The sequence below is a fragment of the Panthera onca genome, chromosome A2 (genome assembly GCF_046562875.1).
Source record: "Panthera onca isolate mPanOnc1 chromosome A2, mPanOnc1 haplotype 2, whole genome shotgun sequence".
NCBI classification, from domain to species: domain Eukaryota; kingdom Metazoa; phylum Chordata; class Mammalia; order Carnivora; family Felidae; genus Panthera; species Panthera onca.
In genome coordinates this window covers 155,700,311-155,723,057 of record NC_138340.1, presented here as the reverse complement: position 1 = coordinate 155,723,057, position 22,747 = coordinate 155,700,311, and the positions used below count along the sequence as shown (strand labels likewise).

Below are 22,747 nucleotides of genomic sequence, written 5' to 3'. Positions count from 1 at the left end.
AGAGGGTGTGAGGGAGGAGTGGGTCCTGGTGAGGGTGTGGGAGGGTGTGGGTGGATGTGTGCATGAGCACACGCTTCCAGCAGGAATACACTTAGGGATTCTCAGGCTGGTGTATAACAATGGGAGAAAGCAGTTCTTTTATACTTCTGGATACAAGTTTTGGGTTGGGCATTTGTAGGAAGGATCAGAGAAGAGGGTAGAGGTGTAATGCATGCGATTGTCATTGGATTCATGGTTTGAAAATTATGGTGGTCGTATCTACAAATGACGTGAGGACCGGGGCCTCAGGTTCAAGTGCAGTAGAGGCGCGTGTGCTCTCTCTCTCTCTCTTTACTCACTCATTCTCACACACTCAGTCTCTCTCTGGAGCAGGGAGCCCTGGGATGGCAGTTCTGGCCATCTGGGCTACAAAGCTGCTATTGACAGCAGGCCCAGATGCTTACTATGCAAGCCAGGTGGGAGGGTTTGGCAGCCAGAATCTTGCTCTTTCATTGTGATCAACCCATTATTCAAGCCTTCGATTCTTAATTTTTATTTTTTTTTCTGCCCACTTGTGTGTGAGCCTGCAGCAGGTAAAGCTTTGGACACAATGAATCGTTGGGGCTGTTTCTTTATAAGAGGTTCACCTTATTTTTATTTAATGTTTATTTATTTTAGAGCACAAGCAGGGGAGGAGCGGAGAGAGAGAGGGACAGAGGATCTGAAGCGGGTCTGCCCTGACAGCAGTGAGCCCGGTGTGGGGCTGGAGCTCACAAACCGTGAGATCATGACCTGAGCCCAAGTTGGAGGCTTAACCCACTGAGCCACCCAGGCGCCCCGTAAGAGAATTGCTTTAAACTGCTACATTCCCCCCAGCCTGAGTTATTTCATGGGGGGTCTGCAGATAATTCCTGTGTGGCGTATGCTTGCTTTGGACTGCTGAGGAGGGCACAGGGGAAGGCTGAGGGGAGGAGAGCTGAAGTTTTTGAGATAATCTCTTTTCCTTTTTGTTCTTCCGGATGAGGAATGAATTACTACCCGTTCCTCCCTCAGCCGCTAGCCACCACCTAAAGTACATCTAAACACCTGTTTCATTTAGTGAGTCTAAATGCCCCTAAGTTTATGGATTTGAGATCACTCACACACCAATTTTAATCTCCATACGGTCTCCAAAAGTCCACACCGTACAAGCATGTTCTTTTCCACAGCAGACATGAGGGGGCACGGCGGGATTAAGGTTAGGTGTGGTGTCTGAGACCCAGCTTGGAGCATGGCCCACGTCCCCTGACTTGTGCAAATCGTAAGTGGCTCCAGCTGTGACAGGGGCAGTGACAAAGTAGAGTGAGAACGGAAGATGTGGGACATAATTTTGAGATGCAAAGAGCAGTCCTAAGCACGGCCAGCTCAGAGGGCAAAGAGAGGGCGCTTTCTGCCAACCAACCAGGAGGTCCTTAGAATGATTAACTGCCACATCCTTTCCCAGAGTTCCCTCAGATGTCAGTGGAATGCAGTTGTGGTTAATTTCATTAATCCCACGTTGGCAGAATCTTCCCCGGCTGTTGGTGATTCACCTGCTTGTGGTTTTCAGGGAAAAGTCAGTCTGTGGCCATCTGCTGTGAATTCTGTTTCTTAAGAGAGTCAAGCAGGAATAAGAACCATAACACCCACCAGTTACTGGGTCCCCACTATGCGGGGGGTTTCGGGGACCTGGTCTCTAATCCTTCTGACGCTGCTCATCACGGTAATGGCTCGGGGCGGTGGGGGGGTTGGGGGGGGGGGTGGGCAGGAGAAGATGCCCTGAATTCACGGAGCAGAGAGGTCAGAGCCCAGAGGCCAGCCAAGTCTCCAGGGCCAGTGCTCCCTCCTCACACCGCTGCCCAGGGTAATAGGATACAGAGTCTGTGAACTGGAAGGGTTTTTCCACTTGAAATTAATGCATCGGAATTCAGCCATGGATTGGTTGAGGGCTGACTTGAAATCACCAGGATTGATTTCTTCCTGCCCCAGGTTTCTTTATCCTGACTCTTCTTTTGCTTCGCGCATACTCTCACCCTAGGTGGTTTTAAAATTATTTAAGACCATTTAAGACCAAAAATCAATAGAAGCTATTTCCTTTTCTGGTGTTTGGAGGCTGAACCAAATAATCTTCTGAGGTTTCTTCCCTCTCTGGCATTTGGTGACACCCCCCCCCCCCCCGCCCGCCCCGCCAAGGAAATGGTTCTGTAGAGGGAAGGTGGGGAGGGGAGGCGCCACGTACCCCTGGATTCTTGCCTTTCTTCCCGAGACAAATTTCTTTTTACTTCCCAGCTAAAACCAGGGCTCGTGTCTATGCTGATGAGACGATGGAATGGGTGAAAAATCAAGGCATATGTTGGGGAGGGAAAAGGGGGCACAAGGCTCTGCTCCTGAGGTCAGAAGGAGCTGTAGGACGTGTGCTGATGCAGCCACCAATAGCAAGACCTCAGGAGGAAATCCTTGATTGGAAACCACCCAACAGGAGGGAGGAGGGGGAAGGAAAGTCACGCGTTTCCCGTTAGAGATTATTTCGCTGAAGATCCTTGCTCTGTCTACTTTAAATACTTTGAGATGAACTTTGTAACAGGCAGCAGCAGTAACAGCCCACGTCTGTTCTCCCAGAGCAGTGGTGGTGCCGAATCACCTCAGTGTACACGGAAACAGTCCCGTTTGCAGTAGATGGGACAGAGCAGATCTCGCCCAGTGCAGGAGTTCATCAAACATCAGCCCTGGGAGGCTCTGCCATGGACACAGCTGCCAGGCTGACCTTCCGAACCGTGGAGAGGCAGGTTCAGACCATCTGTCCATCTGCACCAGGCTCAGCCTCGCCCTCTGGCTTCCCCTGGATGACTGGGCTGCCTGCGCAATAAGCTGGGAGTCCAAGTTCCACGGGGACATACGTATTTGCCTTTGCATGAGCCCAGCCCCTGGCACTGGCTGCCAATTATGTTCTGCCAATATTTATTGAATGGCCGGCTGGACGTACATAATGCAGATTGCCACATGTGACCCTCGTGCGCTCATGTGGCCCTTCCCCATAGGTTGTCTTTGCAGCTAGAGATGAGGCTGGGCCTCCAGGTGGGCCCACGGTTGCGAAGGAGAGAAAGTGAGGCAGGAAAGCCCTTGTCATTGTCAACTCGTCTCTTTTTGATTGATTACCCCTCGGATGAGCCCTTCTGTAGAATCCTTTTGGGCCCCAGTTTCCTGGCTGAGTTCTAAAATATGGTGAGGGTATTTGGGAAGCCAATAATAGTCCGAAGACCAAGACCGGGGTAGTTAGCATTCAATGGGAAGTTTTTCTGGCATGCAATGGGTTTTATTTTTACAGAATCACTTGTCTTTAAGTCTCTACAAATTTTATATGTAAACTGGCTTCCAATTTTTGTGAATGGTGTAATGTTTCTGGAAAGGATGACCTTTAGCCATGATGCCTCGTTATTACCCTACTTAGTGTAGATTGCCCCCATTTATTTTCCTTTTGCAAAGTCCTTTCTGCTTACCTTATGTTTTTTTCACATCCCTATCATTTAAATTATGTTCTCCAATTTGTTGAAATTTTTTAAACCTCAGAAAAGTTGGAGGAATAGTACAGTGAATACTTCGAGCCCGTCCCCATTTGTGGACATTTTGCCATATTTGCTTTATGCGTACACATCTCAGCTCTAATGTGGAACATGCATTCCTAAAAGTCACTGTGCTGTGAAAGACTTATGGTAAAAGTCACAAGGTTTATGGAGAAGATGGGGTCAGGGCACAGCGCTCAAAAACTGTCAGTGACACATTTTTTTTTAAAAAAAGGGAACCAAATAAAAATGGTAGGACAACTTTACATATGATAACTAGTTAGGAGATGCATAAATACTCAAAGTTTGGCACTTTACCTTAAGACACCTGGGGAGGTGGAGCCTGTGATTTATGGTGAAATGAATGGAAGCAGGGCTGTGTGACATTTGATGGACAACAGTAGGCCTGGAAGTGATAGTCAGGGCTCTTAACTCTGAAGAAGGTAATGCCTGAGTGTTTGAGGTTGGGGGGGGGGGGGGTGTTTTGTGTATTTCCGTGCATCTCATTTCAACTGGGTGCAGTTTTCTGCATTCACATTGTGATCCTTGTGATCAAAATCACCTATCAGCAAACAGGAAATCCCCTACGATCAAACGGCTCCCTAATGTATCAGTTGCTGTGGATCGAATTCAGCTGGCTTTATAGCAGAACTGACTATATATAGAGGTGTGCTTATCTTTTTCTGCTGAACTATTTGACAGTAAGTTGCAGACATCATAACATTTCTTTTCTGAATACTTCAGTACAAATCTCCTAAGAATAAGGCCGTTTTCCTACATGACCACAATATCATTACCAATCCCAGGGTAATTCACCTGCATTAATTGATCCGTTACCTTCTTTTCTTAGTTAATAAACATTTTTTTTACGTCAGTTTCAGATTTACAGAAAAACTGAGAAGAAAGTGCAGAGGGTCCCATATCGCACCTTCGCACCCAGTTTTCCATTTTTATTCACATCTAGCATTAGTGTGGCATGTTTGTTACAATTGATGAACCAATATTGATAAATAATTATTAACTAAAGCCCATAGTTTACATTAGGGTCTACTCTTTGAGTTGTACATTCTCTGGGTTTGAAAAATGCACGATGTGGGGCACCTGGGTGGCTCAGTCCGTTAAGTGTCCGACTTCGGCTCAGCTCGTGATCTCATGGTTCCTGAGTTCAAGCCCCGCATCAGGGTCTGTGCTGACAGCTCAGAGCCTGGAACCTGCTTCGGATTCTGTGTCTCCCTCTCTCTCTGCCCCTTCCCACTCATACTCTGTCTCTCTGTCAAAAATAAAGAAACATTAATTTAAAAAAAATGAAAAGAAAAATGCGCGATGTTACATATGCGCTGTAAGAGTACCCCTACAGAAAGGGTTTTATTGCCCTAAAAATCCTCAGTGCTCCCCCTACTAATCCTTATTTGCTGATCTTTTTACTATCTCTTAATTTTTTCTTTTCATGGATGTCACAGAGTTGGAATTATATAGTATGTAGCCTTTTCAGATTGGCTTCTTTCTCTTAGCAACATGCATTTAAGGTTCCTTTATGTCTTTGTGGCTTGATAGCTCATTATTTCTGAACAGTATTTTATTGTCTGGATGTTCCGCAGTTTGTTTATCCATTCACCAACTGGAGGACACCTTGGTTGCTTCCAGTTTGGGACAATCAGAAATAAAGCTGCTGTAAACCATGGGCAGGCTTTCGTGTGGACCTAAGTTCTCACTCTTGGGATAGATGTGAAGGAGCATGATTGCCTGATCATACGGTGAGAGTATGTTTAGTTGTAAGGAAATGCCAAACTGTCTTCCAAAGTGGTTGTACCATTTTGCATTCCTACCAGCAACAAATGAGACTTCCTGTTGCTGCGTGCTCTTGCAATTAGCATTTGGTGTTTTCCATGTTCGGGATTTTGACCATTCTAATAGGCGTGAGAAGAATCTTGTTTGGATTTGGAATTCCCCAGTGACATGTAATTTTGAGCATGTTTTTCATAATCTCATTTGCCATCTGTGTATCTTCTTCGGTGAGATCACTGGTCTGATCTTTTGTCCATTTTTAATATTTTTTTAAGTACACTCCACGCCCGGCATGGAGCCCAACATGGGGCTTGACTGAACTCACGACCCTGAGATCAGTACCTGAGCCGAAATCGAGTCAGATGCTTAACCGACTGAGCCACCCAGGTGCCCCTTGTTCATTTTTTAAATTGGGTGTTTATATTTTTCTTAATGTTGTGTTTTAGTTCTTTGTATATTTTGGATTTAAGCCTTTATCAGGTATGTTTTTACAAATATTTTCTCTGTCTATGGCTTGTCTTTATTCTCTTCATAGTATCTTCCACAGATCAGAAGTTTTTAATTTTAATGAAGTACAACATACCAATTTTTTTCTTCATGGATCGTGCTCCTGGTGTTGTATCTAAAAACTCATTGCTAAACTCAGGGTCACCTAGATTTTCTCCTTTGTTACCTTCCAGAAGTTTTATAATTTTGCATTTTGCATTTAAGTATACTATTCATACTGAATTTTTGTGAAAGGTGTAAGTTAAGTTCTGTGTCTAGATTCTTTTTTTTTTTTTTTTTTTTTTTGCCTGTGGTTATCCATTGTTGAAGAGATAATCCTTTATCCATTGTATGGCCTTTGCTTTGTTGGCAAAGATCAGCTGACTGTATTTGTGTGGGTCTGTTTCTGGGCTCTGTGTCCTGTTCCGTCAATGTGTCTAATCTTGTCTAATCACTGTCTTGATTACTGTAGTTTTCATGGTAAGTCTTAGAACTGGGTAATGTCAATCCTCACTTTTTCTTCAGTCTTGTGTTGGCTGTCTGGGGCCTTTGCCTTTCCATATAAACTTTAGAATTAACTTTTCAATATCCACAAGTCATTTGCTGGCATTTGGATTGAGATTGCATTGGATCGCCAGCATAAGGAAATGTGAAATCCCTATGCTCAGATCGTTCTTTAATACTTCAATTGTGTTGGGGCGCCTGGGTGGGTCAGTCAGTTGAGCATCTGACTTCCGCTTGGGTCATGATCTCGCAATTTATGGGTTCAAGCTCTGTATCGGGCTGTCTGCTGTCAGCATAGAGCCCGCTTCGGATCTTCTGTCCCCCTCTCTCTGCCCCTCCCCTGCTCACTCTTTCTCTCAAAGATCAATAATCTTAAAAAAGAAAAATACTTCAGTTGTGTCGACTCTAGTTCAGCAAGCAATGTGTCAAAACTGACTATATAAAGATATACTTTTTTTTTTTTCCTGAGCCTTTTGATAGTAAATGCAGACATGATGATCCTTCTAAATTCTTGAGTATAAACCTCCTAAGAAGAAGGACATTTTCTTACATAACCACAGTATCATTACCCCTAGGATAATTAACATTAATTCATCAGTTGGCTCTTTAAAAAATGCCTGCCTGCAATAAAGCTGTTTTTCTTTCATTATTGTTATTACTACGTAACACCCATCCTGTACCGTGCTAAGCGGTGTGCCGTGTTGGGATGTGACGATCAACGAAGTTCCTGTCTTTAAGAAGTCCCGTCTCCTGTGGAAATAGACCTCTAAGACAGTGATTACATAGGCTGGCATGAGGACCAAAGTAGCTTCGTCTACTTCATTTACTTTCCTTTCATTCAAGGAGCATGTCAGTAGGTAAAGGTGAGGGTAACTGGTCCCAGAGCAGTGCTCTGGAACCCGTGCTCATTCCGTGACTCGCCAGCCTGACCCTGATGGAACTTTCCCCTGAGGGACTTACATCCATCTAGAAGTTAAGACTGTAACTACCAGGATGTCACTCCCTCCATCTGAGTCTGTCAGTTTCTGTAGCGCGAGGACCGGACACGCACAGAGGGACAAGGGTGGCGGCTTTAAGAGCCAGGCTGAGGAATGGGGGCTTTCTTCTACAGGTCAGCTGTGTCAGGTAACACGTGGGTTTGGCCATGAATACCAGGGACCCAAAGTAACAGTGGCTTAATCAAGATAGGAGTTTATTTCTCTTTCATGCAACAGGAGATAGCTAGCCTAGGGCTGGAATGCTGGCTCAGTCCAAGCGGCCATCCAGGGACCTAGATTCATGATGGCTTGTCACCACATCCACATTCTAGACAGCAGGATGGAGGAAGGGACAGCACGTACACCTGCCCTTTAAGGTACTTTTTGGCAACCATACACCTCACTTCTGTCCGTTTCCCATTGGCCAGAATTGACTCATTTAGCCGTACCTACAGGCAAGAAGGTACTGAGGAACGTAGTTGTGATTTGGCTAAATATAGGAGGTTTTGTTCCCTGTAAGAGTGGATATTGAGGGTCAACTTGCAGCTCCTTGTGCGCTGGCATTTCTTAAAAAAAAAAAAAAAAATGTCTTCAGTAAAATTAGTCCCTTAAGATGCTTCTTCCCCCCACTTTGGTGGGCTGTACAGGGGATGCTTGTTAAGAATAGGTTTATTAGCCCCCAAATTTTGGAAACATTAAGGTCTTGTAGAGGTCCACAAAGCAGAGTAACATACTAAAGGCTCTGAGAAGTTCTGCAGTAAAGAAATGTGTCTATCCTTGTTTACCCTAAGCCAAAATCCCTTTTGAAAAATGTGTTTTGTTTTGTTTTTGTTTTTGTTTTGTTTTTGTTTTTTTGCAGAAGCTCTGTCAACAAAAGCTTTGGGAAACACTGCTTTGGGAATTGTTAAAGATCTCTTAGCCCCGATGAAGACATTTTTACGGTAGTTCTATTCCTAGGGATGTTTGTCGACGGAAATGTGTGCATATTGTATCAAAGTTTAATCGAAGAAACAGAACCGCTAGGAGATGTCTAAAGGGATTTATTGCAAGAATTTGATCTTATGCAGTTGTGGGAGCTAGGTAGGCAGGCTGTATAAGGCTGTTGTCTTTCTGCCTGATGAGGGAGCTGGAACTCTGTTGGGCCGGCAGTTATGGAAGAAGAGAGTATAGTTGGGAACATGGAGAGAAGCTGGAACTCATGTACAGGAACCCGGGTCAGTCCGCCTCCAGCTTTCAGGATGTGGGTGTCCTGATGAAGTTGATGCCCTTCATTGTGGAACTAAACACACACCTGGCTTAGGAGTCAGAAGGTGAAAGAAGATCCAGGGGAAGGTGGGTCCAGCATTCACGGGCCTGGCTGCCACCCCCAGACCCCCGAGGTGGTCCGCAGACGAGCAGTAATGCACACGAGCTGCCTGGTGCTCCTTCCCCAGCCTCCTGATGTGCATACAATATGCCGACTGCTGCCCTGCCATATCACTCCCACATCCCACATCCCACATCCCACATCCCACATTCCACCCGTCTCACCTGGAATTCACGAGGAAGGCAATTCTGAGAGACGTAGTTCGGCCTAGCCAGGCTGACCTATTACAAAGCCACCCCACATGTGTTCACCAGACGACTTAAGTATAAGACGTTTGGTAGTGGTCTGTTTGTAACAGCCTCAAATTGGAAATAAGCTAAACGCACATCAACAGTGAAATAGATAATCTGTTACATGCATAGGATGGAAGTAGCTTCGTGGATCCGCATGAATGAATCTTGCAAAGAATATTGAGCAAAAGAAGACCTAAAAGAATGTAAACTACGATTGCATCGATATAGATTTCAAAACAGCCAAGCGGATTTACAGTGTTAGAGGTCAAGATAATAGTTCCCGTTGAGAGAGGGTCACCAGGGGGACAGCGGGGCTTCTGGTGTACAGAAGGCTTCTCCTTCTTGGTCTGGGTGCTGGTTACGCAGGGATGTGCATGTTGGGGAAATTCACTGAGCAATAGTTAGGATTTGTGTGCTCTTCTGTACTTAGCTGTCAGGAAAAAAATTTTAGGTAAATTCAAGTTTTGTTTCTTTGTTTTAAATGTTTATTTTGAGAATGTGTGAGCAGGGGAGGGGCAGAGAGGGAGAGAGAGAGAATCCCAAGCAGGCTCCATGCTGTCAGTGCAGAGCATGATAGGGGGCTTGATCCCCAGGCCGTGAGATGATGCCTGAGCTCAAAATCAAGAATTGGATGCTCAACCGACTGAGCCACCCAGGCACCCTGGTGGTGTTTTAACAAGTTTTTTTGTTAGAAGTCATGGATCGGCTGGGTTGGAGGAAAGAAACAGTGTTAGGGCTCTCTGAACCCATTATGGAACGGCAGCGAGGGAAGAAGGCAGTGGATAAGAGAAGAGGCAGGTTGGGTAGGCGAGGAGGACAGCGTCTACCTGAGGGACACTGCAGCAGCCCTGTTCCAGGCTGTCCCTTCCTAGGCCGGCCTCCTGTTCCCATCACAGAGGGTTAGGGCCGTGTACACAGGCTGAAGCAGGAGCTCGCCAGCAGAATCCCCATGTGCTACGAGGCAGGGACCATGATCCTGTATATCGGGGATAGGCCCCAACACGCTTATAAGTTCCCTGGGTGCCCTGATGCCCTCCACAGGCCGAAAGCCACTGAACCACAGAGATAGTAGACGTACACAGAAGGGGAAAGATGGAAATCCCTTTATCCCCAAGTTCACCCCTCTTTCAGTATGCAGCATGCTTTTCCTTGTCTTTAACCCGGACACGCACAACATCATTCTATCCTTTCTGTTTTATAAAATCCTAATTCCCCTTTACACGCTTTTGGGTTTAGCTCTTTGTTAGAGCCCTGATTCCTCTCTTGAAAGAAAACTGTTTGAAAGCACCTTAGGCTCTGAAGGTGAGGCCAGATAACCCTCCGTGGTGTCTGCCACATTTGGAGACTGGACCCATATGTAGTAGACTGGATATGCAGCTTCTCTGATGCTTGGAGTACGATCTGAAAGCACTGTTGGCTGGGTTATTCACGGCATCTCTAATGCCTAGGAAAGTAGGGTTTGGGGTAGTGATAAGAAGTTTGTTCTAAAATAAAGTGTCATAATCCTTCCCACCCCTGTTTATACTCACAGGGCCATTGCCTACTCCTGGGCAGGTCACCCAAGGCCTGCCGCATCTGCTGCCCTCACCCCGCCCCCCCCCCCCCAACTCTTCCCACCTTTCTCTGCCCTCGAAAGGGTCATTTCACATGTTTCTTTCCCACTTGGCTGAGGCCTGTGCCAGGTGCTCAGAGCACAAGGGAAGTAGGCGAGCCTCTGTCTTCAAGGAATATATATTCCTCTTGTACTGGATACTTGGAAATTTATGTTTAATTTTCTCCCCCTCATTGTAGTTGGGAATTAAAAGCTAGAAGCAATCTTACAGGTGAGTCAGCCTCCTCACGTATTGAATTGTCTTCATTTTACAATAAGGAAACCGAGGATCCAAGAGCTTTTACCAGAGGCCACACAGCTTGTGACAAAACCAAGGCTTGGAGCCAAGTCTAGCCTGGGCTAAGTGCGTATTTAACTGCTCCCCCCATACCGCTGTCGGGTGACTGGTCTAGCTTCATGCAGGGAGTCCAGGCCCGGCCTGGAAACCAGCTCTTTTTTTTTTTTTTTTTTTTTTTTTTAAGTTTATTTATTTATTTTGAGAGAGAGAGAGAGAGAGAGAGAGAATGAGCAGGGGAGGGGCAGAGAGATTGGGGCACAGAGGATCGGAAGCAGGCTCTGTGCTATCAGTATACAGTCCAGTGCAGGGCTTGAACTCGAGAACCATGAGATAATGACCTGAGCCAAAGTCAGACACTTAACCCACTGAACCCTTCAGGTGCCCCCAGAACCCTAGTTCCTGGCAGCCCCTGCAGCACACCAGCTCAGCTGGTTAGGGGTGACTCTGAGCAAGTGTTCTATCTGTCTCATTGTTTCCTCGGATGTAAAAATGGGAGAACGTTGAAAATGTGGTAGTTGGTTACACAGCTGACTATACTAAAAGCCGTTGAGTTGTTTGCCGTAAGTGAGTAGATGGCACGGTGTGCGAATTGTATCTCAAGCTGTTAGAAAAAATAAAAATAAACTCACGCATAGCTCGATACTGTTATTTTGAAAAATTATGAACACACAAGAAAACAGTAGGGAATATTCCGTATGTGTTCTGTCCGTGTTCTGGGTAACAGTGCTGTTGTGCAAATCTCCGATTCCCTCAATCTGATAGATGCTCATCACTGCTCACATTCTCCTCTCTCATAGCGTTTATCCCCTGGAACTGTAATCTGTGGTCTCCTTGTTGATCTCTGGATTCTAATCTCTTTGCAGTCAGGGACTATGTCTTATTTGGTTTTGTAGCTCCAGCGTCCAGCTCGGTAAAAAGTCAGTAACTGATGATGAGTGAATGAGCCCCAAGGTTCTGGAAGCAAAGAACTGAAGGCCAGGCCTTGGATATGGGCCTCACCTAGGGAGAGAAGAGAAAGACTTTGGGAAGGAAGCAGAGCTACCTAGACAGAGAAGTAGGGAAAAAACCAAAATAGTATTTTCTCATGGGAATCAAGGCAAAAGAGGAATACACTTTTGAGGAATTCTCAAATTCCACAAAGAGGTCAATGACAACGTGAATTAAAAAGAGTTCAGGGTTGTCAGAGTCATCAGTAGCTGTAGAAGGACAAGTTGGAACAAGATCTCAGGGGGTTAGGGAAAGGAGATGGGGGTAAGAATCATGCCCTCGGAAGTAAGACCATGAAAGGAAGGACGTTGGAAAGTAGCTATGCAGAATGGAGCACCAAAGACCATATCGTCACTAGAAAGAATGCCTCTCTCGGCAGAGGGCAAGGCTCCTTTAAGGCCTGTCTCCTGGCCCTCTGGAGTAACTGGGGAACTCTGCCAGCGTGTGAGTGGTGGATGAGATGACCCACTTAAGCGTCTTGGTGGCTGAGCCAGCAGTGCGTGTATTGGGCAGCCGTATGCCCTCAGCCCTTGTACTACGTCCTTTTCTTTGAACGACTTTGTTTCTTTTAACTTGTCACCTTCCTTTCCCACAGGGAACATGGTGGAATGGTGCTTACCTCAAGATATTGACCTTGAAGGTGTTGAGTTCAAGTCTATGGCCAGTGGGTCCCATAAAATTCAGTCTGACTTCATGTAAGTATTTCAGAATGTAAATCCCTGTACCATTTCTCTCTTCTCACAGACTTTCCCCACAGCATAAGGGCTCTCATCAGGGGGTCTTCCAAAGGTGTGTAGAAATGCCCTGAAAATATATATAGATAGATTTGTGTTTATATCAGTTTTCCAGCAAGAAGGCCCCCAGCTTTCATTAGGTTCCCAATGGGTTTCATGACCCCCAAAAGTTAAGAACTATCAGAGGTTCTCTCTCCCTTTTAAGAAAACGCTAGGTCTTACTTGAGGTTTGGCTTTGTTGAAAGAATGGACTTTCAGTACAGTTTGGGTTAACTTAAGCCATTTGTGGGCTAAAACTTGAAAGTCCAGCTTTCAGTAAGGCCAAGTTATAGTCCTGTGTAATTAAGATTTGTGTGAGGAGCAAACGAATAGAACACGAGGGTAACGAGAGTAGCTTTAATCTTCTCACTGGGCTGAAACCATGACAGAAGTGTAAGAAAGGGGGAGGAGATAAAGTGACAGCTGTGGTCATCCTCCCTGTTAAAAATCTCAGAGACTCGGGAAGTGAGGAAAGAATCGACGTGGCTTATGCTACTAAAACAGAGCACCCTTCCAGAGGGGCCTGAAGATGAATCTTTGTTTTGGTTCCTTATGGCATCAGTAGTTATGCAGGAGCAAAGGGATCTGTCCATGGTCATGGGCAGTGCAGCAGCAGACTTGCCAGAGGTCAAGTCCTAGCTCCTGCTGGGTGACCCTTGGTGAGTTGGGTAATCTCTTTATACCTGGGTTGTCTCCTCTGTGGGGTTGAGTGGCCTGGACTGACATTCCCCTTTGGTTCTAAAACATTGGTCTTCAGGCTGAGAGCTTTGTCATGCAGACCCCTGGACACAGCTCTCTGTCTTCCTTGGGGCTGCATCTCACATTAAAAACCGAAGCCAGGGGCGCCTGGGTGGCTCAGTCGGTTAAGTGTCCGACTTCAGCTCAAGTCATGATCTCGTGGTCTGTGAGTTCGAGCCCCGCCTCGGGCTCTGTGCTCACAGCTCAGAGCCTGGAGCCGGCTATGGATTCTATGTCTCCCTCTCTGTCTGCCCTTCCCCTTGCTCACATACGCTCTCTCTCTCTCTCAAAAATAAAAAAATAAACATTAAAAAAAAATTTTTTTAAACAAAACAAAAACCGAAGCCAAACAAAATTTCTCTTCTCTGATTTTGAGCCCCACGACGCATTTGGTCCGTTTTAGCTATTTCCGAAAGGGACCCTTCTTCGGCCTGGCCTGCTTCGCCAACATGCCTGTGGAAAGTGAGCTGGAGCGTGGTGCACGTATGAAGTCTGTGGGCATCCTGTCTCCGTCCTACACCCTGCTTTACCGGTACATGCACTTCTTGGAGAACCAGGTTCGGTATGTGGCTCGCATACATGTGCGGGGTGGCCGTGGGAATCTGCCAGCCAGGTGTGTGTGTGTGTGTGTGTGTGTGTGTGTGTGTGTGTGTGTGTGAGTGATGAGCCCTCAGAGACATAGGTTGTGTGTCAGAACAGCAGATGCCCTTGCTCGAACATCCATGGCCACATTTTACACCTCAGGTGGTGGTCTTTTCTCTGTCAACCCAACTCATGGCCCAAAGACTCTTCATGCTGGGGCGGATTTGCCTTCGGTCTGTGTCAATACTGTCCTCAGTTTTGTTGAATGACATAATCTGTTAATAAGTACGTGATCTTTGTTTACCCTAAGCCACAGCAATTACCTCCTTCACCCCAGGTAGGCAAATAGACTCTAAACTCTTTTTAAGCCTCATCATTCATTATTCGGGGTCATTATTACTGCTTGTGGTAATAGGAAGGGAATCTTTAACAGAAGCAGTGAAACTATTCGTTATCTTCTATAGTTTTTCATTACTCTCATTTCAGATTTTGAGAGAAATCTATCCCTAATCCCTGAGGCACTATTAAAATCTTAGCACCTTTGCCTCTTTTCGGGTACACACATGTGTATACTTTTTAAAATATATATATACTTGGCATCATACTATGTATACACTTTTATACTTTTAGAATTTATTTGAATTTTTTAACATAACAGTCATTCTTGATGATGATCTTTGAAAGAACATGAAATTTGTTGCTTGTGGGAAAAAAAGTTTATTATTTAAAATGTATATAAAAGTACAAAGAGGGGCATCTGGGTGGTTCAGTCAGTTAAGCATCTGATTCTTTTTTTATTTTGTCTTAATGTTTGTTTATTTTTGAGAGCGAGAGCAAGCAAGCACACAAGCAGGGGAGGGGCAGAGAGACAGGGGGACAGAATCTGAAGCAGGCTCCAGGCTCTGAGCTGTCAGCACAGAGCCCCATGTGGGGCTCAAACCCATGAACTATGAGATCATGACCTGGGCCGAAGTCAGACACTTAACCGACTGAGCCACCCAGGTGCCCCACTTTTTATTTTTTTAATGTTTAGTTTTGAGAGACAGAGAGGGACAGACAGAGTGCAAGTGGGCGAGGGGCAGAGAGAGGGAGACACAGAATCCGAAGCAGGCTCCAGGCTCTAGGCTCTGAGCTATTGTGGGACTCGAACCCATGGCCTGTGAGATCATGACCTGAGCCAAAGTCAGATGCTTAACCGACTGAGCCACCCAGGCATCCCCGATTCTTTTTTTGTTTGTTTGTTTTTTTAATGTTTATCTATTTTTGAGAGAGGCCAAGTGTGTGTGTGTCCCTTTTGATCTATAGATAGATCTTTTATTTTTAATTTCAGGAACGTTTCCTCCTGTAAGAAAATATTCCACTTTTCCATTCCATTTTTTTCCTTCTTTATGCACTGGTTAGGCATATGTCTTCTCTGCATTGTCCTCCGTATGTATCATTTTATCATTTTGATGATTATTTTAATAATTCTGTAATGCTAGAGCTGTTCTCTAAGTTGTCTTCATTATTCACTATGGTTGTCTGAGTCCTGACTTCAGCTCAGGTCATGATCTCACGGTTCGTGAGTTCGAGCCCCGCGTCAGGCTCTGCGCTGACAGTGTGACCTGTGCTCACTCGTTCTCTCTCTCTCTCTCAAAAAAATTAAACTTAAAAAAATAAATAAAATATTCATTATTCAGTGTGGTTGAGCATTTAGCGTGTTGTTGTTCACTGGTAAGTTCACTTGGTAAGTTCACTGGTGAAACTGTGGTTCTGTTATTGAGAATCCCCTTGCCCGTTTTCCTCCGTGGCTCCTGGCTTTGCCTTCTAGGAGATTTTGTACCCATTTTCCGCCACAACCACTTCTGAAGCAGGCATGGGGGAACGTGATCTCCCTGAGGCTGCACACCTAGAGAGCACATTTCTTGCTGGTGTAGGTTGGTGGGTGTAGTGGTTTCTTTAAGGGTGGAGCAGTCACAGCCTTTTATAGGCCAGCCACATGACAATACAGATCCCTCAAAAACCGAATAGGCTTCTGGTCTGTTTGCTTCTAGTCGGTCCCAAATTAAAGTATCTGTGGCGAAAGATTCTTTTGGGTCTTAGTTTTTAAGTCAGTGGACTGTAGACTGGTTACTGTTGTCTGTTCTTGGCCTATCCGTCTTTTTCTCATTTAAATGGCAACTACCATAAATACATACATAAATACATACACACACACACACACACACACACACACACACACACACACACACATATATATATATATATAAAATATGACGCTACCTTGAGGCCGTACCTTAAATCTGATCTTTGCAAATGGGTCTGTCTCCCATGACTCTACTCTTAACTGGAGAGTTTGATAAAAGCTTTTTTTTTTTTTTTTTTAACGTTTATTTATTTTTGAGACAGAGAGAGACAGAGCATGAACGGGGGAGGGTCAGAGAGAGAGGGAGACACAGAATCGGAAGCAGGCTCCAGGCTCTGAGCCATCAGCCCAGAGCCCGACGCGGGGCTCGAACTCACGGACCCGTGAGATCGTGACCTGAGCTGAAGTCGGAGGCTTAACCGACTGAGCCACCCAGGCGCCCCGAGTTTGATAAAAGCTTTGAAGGAAATTCTTATCTCCTGGTTTTGGGGTGCAAAAGCAGTTGGTTTTTCTAGTCCCATGGGATCTCAAAGAGTTGGAGCCTCAACTAACTTATATTGCAGAACTCAGAACACACTGTCCCTTGGGCTGTATTTCTTTCCATTTTGGCCTGCAAAGTGGCCAGTTCTTGCCTGTCTTCATCTTACTCTTGTAGCAGCTCACTGCAAATGAGAAGCAATCAACGTTTGATTTCTAAGTGCTTCCCCTGGAGGTACAAGTTCACATGACACGGGGCCTGTCCAAGACACTGAAGTTCTAGCAGGTTTTTGCTACAGGGGGACAAGGGTTACCAGCTTTCTAGTCTACAACACCTACTTCCTTACCACCTTCCCGTGCCAGCTGCGAATTCAAATGCCACAGTGTCTTGTCTGATACCGCAGCAACTCATTTCTGGGCACCACTTTCCGCTTTAGCTAGAGCACAGGCTACGTTGCTACAACAAAGAGACCCAAAATCTAGTGACTCAAAGGAGATAGCTTTTCTAGCACAGCAGTCCTGGAGGGGGAGAGGCAGTCCCGTGTACTAGATGGCTCTGTTCCGCTGGGTCATCCTGGGACCCAAGTCTTTCTGTGTCCTATGCTCCTGTCTCCTAGAGTATTGTCCTCATCTGCATGATAGAGGAGGACTCACCATTACCAGGTCATGTTCAAGCCTCCAAGAAGAGGAAGAACTCAGGAATCCCCCAAGTTAAACACATCACTTCTGCTTACGTGCCATTGGCCAGTTCATTCCTAGCCACACCTAACAGCAAGAGAGTCTGGGAAGTGTGGTCCTTGACTAGGTGACTCTGTAATGCGCTACAATCAGAAAGTTCTATTATTCAGGGAAGAAGAGAGTGGCAGTCTCTACTACTGGCATAAAATGAAAAGTCTTATCCCAGTTCCAATATTCATCCAATAATCCCAGCAATTACTGTTAATTTCTCTTCTATCTTTCCAAAATGTGTGTGTGTGCACAAATACAAATATATGTTCTTTTTTCCCCTCCTTTTCATGCAAAAAGTATCAGGTTGTACATGTTGTTTTACACCTTATCTTTTTCAACGAACAATATATCCAAGGAGATATCAGTACAGAAAGTTTATCGTTTCTCACCATTGTATTATATGCCTTGTCTAGAAGAACCGTGCTTTATCAAGTCTCTTATTGATGGACATTTGGTCATTTCCACTCTTTTGTTATTACAAATAATGCTGCACTGAATACCTATGTGCAAATATCATTTCACATATGAACAGAATATGTGTACAGTAAATTTCCAGAAATGAAATTGGTGGTTCAAGGGGTAGCAGTATTTGTAATTTTAATAGATTCTGTCCAGTTGTTTTCCATAAAGATTGTACAATTTTGCCCACCCAGCAGTAATGCAGGAGAATGCAGTTTCCTCACAACATTGCCAACACAAAAATAAAACTTTGAGGTTTTTGGCATTCTGTAGGGTAAGACACCATGCATGAGCATGGTTTTAATTTGCATTTTTCTTAGGAATGAGATGGAGCACCTTTATATTTATTTGAGTCACTTGTTTTCCCTCTTCTGTGAACCATTTCTAGCCTTTGCTCAGTTCTGGTTTTTGTTTTTTTTGGTTGTTGACCTTATTAATTTCCAGGAGATCTTTGTATAGTAGGGACATTTGTTCTTTGCACTATAAATTATTTTTCCACTTTGTCATTCATCTTTTGGCATTACCTTTTGTCATGCAGATATCTTTCTTGATTGAATTCATTAATCTTTTCATGGCTTCTAGATTTTGAGCCACAGCTAGGAAGGTTTTCCAGCTTGCTGATTACAGGGGGCTTGAGGTGACATGAGAGGGAGGGACTTGCGTGACAGTGTGAGGGGGAGAGGAGCATGTGAGGCAGGTGCAGGTCTGGGCACGGGGCTGTTAGTCTAAATTAACTAGACTTGGTTTCTGAAAACACCGAATCTGTGTTTTCTGTCCATTCTTACTTCTTGTACCCAAACTTATTTATTAGATTTCCTCCGTAGACCTGGGCTTCAGTATCTCTCTAGCTAGTCCTTTCTGTGACTAGTTCTTATTAATCAGAAGATACTGGAGAACTATCTTATAATTTAAAAACTAAATTAGAAAAAGGGGAGCGTTCTTGCGTAAAACAGGCTTATAAACATGTTAGTTACCATATCTCTGGACCCTCCTTCGATCATGATTCAAACAACCAACTGTAAAATATTTTGGGGACAGTTGGTATAATTTGAATGTGGACTGGCTATTATTTTGCATTCGGGCTTTGTTACTGATTTTGTTAGGCAAGATAATGGCATGGTGTTTAAGCTCTGTTTTAAATACACTTTATCAATTAGAGATGCACACCAAAGTGTTTATGGGTAAAATATTATGATAAGGGATTTTCTTTAAAGCATTCGAGGAAAAAGTGGTGTGGGGGCAGGGATACGGTGTAGATGTAACCAAACTGATAAAATATTGATCACTGTTGAAGCTAAATGTTGGATAATGGGGCTTATTATTCTTTTTTTTACTTTTTGTAGAAGTTTAAAATTTTCCATAATGAAAAGTTTAAAAGGACTAAACATAAAATTATCACATACTTATTGTAGAAGACTGAAAAATAGACAAAACTCAAAAAAAAAAAAAAAAAACCCCAACCATGATCCCACTAGCCAGCCCTATCTGCTGTGAACATAGCCTTCTGGTCTTTTCCCTGTATAAATATATACATACACAATTTAAAAATATATATATATCAAAGTCATTCAGCATCTAAAATTTCTAACTTCATACATTAACCTTTCTGTGAATGTCGCTCATAATAGTTCTCAACATCATGGTGATTTCAAAGCCTCTCAGTATGTAGACGTATCATGGTTTATTTAACTGTATCCCTGTTATTAGGCTTTTGAGTTGTTTCTTATTTTTTGCCACTGTAAACATGAGCAGCACTGTAGGTAAATGATCATTCGTATCCAGATATGGTTGTTTAGGTCACCTTCCCAGAAATGGAATTGCTGGGTTAGACAGTATATGCAGTGTACAATTTGATACAGATTGCAAGTGACCACTCAGAAGGCTGGTACCATTCTATACCCACACCAGCAGTAAAAAAAAAAAAAAAAAAAATGCCTATTTTTCTGTACTTGCAAAGCCAGAAGCCAGACTGGGTCAGACCAGCAGTGAATACACCAGAGTGAGGAAGGGTACCTATCCCGCAGAGGCATCTCGGACTCTGACGCTGGCCACTTCATTGCTGGGTATGTAGGGGAAGCCAGGATTAGCTGCAGTGGGCATCTTTGTGGTCACATGAGCTTATGTTATGTCCGTGAAGGGGCTTGGGCTTAAGGAGAACCCCAGCGTCTCTGGTCCTGCAGGGGAGCCCTCGACTTAGCCTAGAAGCCTGAGGCTTCAGATCAGTAGTATCTATTCTGCCGTCATTCTCTAGTTTTTACAATGTCCTATGTTTTGGACACTTTCCCTAGATGACTTGGCCTGCCTTTCAGTGTGGTACTATGCGTCCTGAGAGGCAAGATCACCCAGAAACTCACCCCTTGCACGTCTTTGAAGCTCACCATCCCTTCCAGCTCTCAACCTTGCTACAGTACCTTTGGGGATATCTTGGTACTGAGGCTTGATAATCAGTGTTGTTTATGGCAAAATCTCCAGTGTGTTCAATTTTGACGCTTTCATACAACACTTGTTTAACATTTATCCAGAACTGCCAATTTATATTCCCATCCGTCCTCATATTCTGTCTTCCATATTAGTGCCTTGTTCCGTTCCATCAGTCAGTGATATCTTAGGCTGTCAGAGGACAGGGTCCTGAAACTAGCTTTTTGTCAAGGGACTCTAGCTTAGTGAGCTTTTTCTTTAGAAACTCAGTTCAAATATAGCATTTAAGGCAGTCAAACAGAAAAGACGCTGAGCAGCAAACCAAGAACCTAGAAAATGAAAAATTATCATAGCAGTTACCCCCAGCCCCCTTTAGTGCAGAAAATAGAGTATTGAGAATACAGTAAACTGATTCTCATTGTTCTTTCAGGGAAATTACATCCCAGTGAAAACACTTTTGAACTTAATCATTTTTGAGTTATTTTGTATTAAGCAAATTTTCATCAGTTTGACACATGTCCTTGAAGAGTATCTGGAATCTGCCATCTTTTTAGAATTAAACACAATTTAGCCACCACGGGGTTCCCATCAAGCACATGAGTAGGAGTGAAAAAAGGATTATAGGCACCCACTCCTCATGGTCATTTATTGTTATATCACATGACTTCCTTCTTGTGCAAAGCTTAAAACAAGGTATAGGAACCCCCAAATTAGCCTCCACTCTAAGAGGAACTTATCTTAGTAGTGTGTGTGTGTGTGTGTGTGTGTGTGTGTGTGTGTATTTAATTTTAGAGAGAGTAGGGGAGGGGCAGAGAGAATCCTGAGCAGGCTCCAAGCTCAGCATGGAGTCCAGTGCAGGGCTCGATCCCACAACCCTGGGATTGTGATCTGAGCCTAAATCAGGAATCGGATGCTCAACAGACTGAACCACCCAGGAGCCCCTGTAATAATTTTTTTAAATGTAGTTGATTTTTTTTAATGTTTATTTTTTTGAGAGAGGGAGGGAGGGAGGGGAAGGGGCAGAGAGAGAGGGAGACATAGAATCTGAAGCTGGCTCCAAGCCCTGAGCTGTGAGCACAGAGCCCAGTGTGGGGCTTGAACTCATGAACAGCGAGATTATGATGTCGGATGCTTAACCAAACTGAGCCACCCAGGCGCCCCTACTTGATGTTGATTTTTTTTTTTCTTCTTAAAAGGTGAATTTGCCTGTAGATCTCTTCCAGGGCTGGGCCTGAATTTGCCCCATTTACCCAGTGTTTTGAGCCCTCACTGTGCACCTGCCTAGATGCTGCCGGGTCGCTGGGGAGGAAGGAACCTAATGTTTGTGAATGACTGAAATGTGGCACAAGGCATATGAGGCTCTCTTCCTGCTTTATTTCATTTAGCCCTCAAAATAGTGTTGAGTTGGCACTAGTACCTCTCTTCGAGGGAGAGGGGGCAAACAGCGGATTTTAAAAAGCGTAGTAACTTCCCGGAGATCACCCAGTGCAGAGTGACAGCTGTCACCTTGGCATCAGGAGCTGGAAGTCATTCTGGAGAAGAGACCGTTTGAGGGCAGCTGGCTCCCGGTTGGAGTAGGAAGATCCTGACTCTGAGCAGTTTGAGGAGGTCTGAGGTCTGAGCTTGGAGGAGGCCAACAGCGATGGACTGGGGCGGTGGGGGGGGGGGGTTCCCTGTTTTAGTCATCGTTGCTCCAGGGGCCAACCATAGTTTGTATGCTGAGTCTCTCTCACTGCAGTATGATGGAGATTGTAGGGCGCCAAGAAGATAAGACTAAAACGGCTTTACTGCCTTTTATTCTTCCCTATATTTGTTTCCTAAGGTGGTCGTAGCAAAGAACCCAAATCTAGGGGACTGAGAACAAGAGAAACCCTCCCACAGCTCTGGAGGCTGGCAGTCCGAGGTCAGGTGTCGGCAGGGTCGATTCCTTCTGGGGCCATGAGGGAGAGTCTGCTCCTTGCCTCTCTCCTAGCTTCTGGTGGTTTGCTGGTGATCTTTGGTCTTCCTGGGCTTCTAGATGCGTCTCTCCCGATGTCTGCCTTTATTTTCATGTGGCGTTCTCCTTGTGTATGTCAGCCATGTCCAAACTTTTTCCTTTTGGTAAGATCAGCAGTCATATTGGCTTGGGACCCACCACAATTACTTCATTTCAACTTGACTCTGTAAAGACTCTTATCTCCAGAGAGGGTCACATTCTTAGGTACTGGGAGTTAGGACTCCAGCTGATCTTGTTTCTGGTGGGGTTGGAGGGGGACAGTTGGACCCATAACACCCCTATCAAACATAGTGCCCACAGCACTCCTGCGCTTGACTCGAAGGCAGGATTCTCCATTGTCCAAATGGCCAAGGGCTTCACTGAGGCTTTCTTGGTCTTGCGGTCGGTTGACAGGGTTCCCCACAGCCCAGTCTCTGTGGGCCTGAGCAGGTGGGGTGGGAAAATAAGAGATTCTGAGTTTTTCCTTCCTTCCTTCCTTCCTTCCTTTCTTTCTTTCTTTCTTTCTTTCTTTCTTTCTTTCTTTCTTTAAATAATTTTATTACTTGATGCAGAAAGTCTGAGGCCTGGTGACATCCAATAATTGTTTTCCCTCATTTGAGACGTTGAGGGGTAAGTTCCCTCTGAGTCTTCTATAACGAAGCAAACAAGCATGGTTTCTCAGCAGAG

The 22,747-nt window shown here is 44.7% G+C and overlaps 1 protein-coding gene across 3 annotated transcripts in view; it reads left to right on the top strand.

Annotated features, from left to right (window-relative positions):
* Nucleotides 1-22,747, top strand: part of DENND11 (DENN domain containing 11) — a 53,372-nt gene that overhangs the window by 3,445 nt on the left and 27,180 nt on the right. For 2 of the 3 annotated variants that reach the window (XM_060633297.3, XM_078438532.2), the window contains exons 2-3: nucleotides 12,380-12,479; nucleotides 13,699-13,857. In XM_060633297.3, the coding sequence (XP_060489280.1) occupies nucleotides 12,380-12,479; nucleotides 13,699-13,857 (259 nt within the window). The remainder of the gene's footprint in view (nucleotides 1-12,379; nucleotides 12,480-13,698; nucleotides 13,858-22,747) is intronic. The other variant, XM_060633298.3, reaches the window with a different exon arrangement.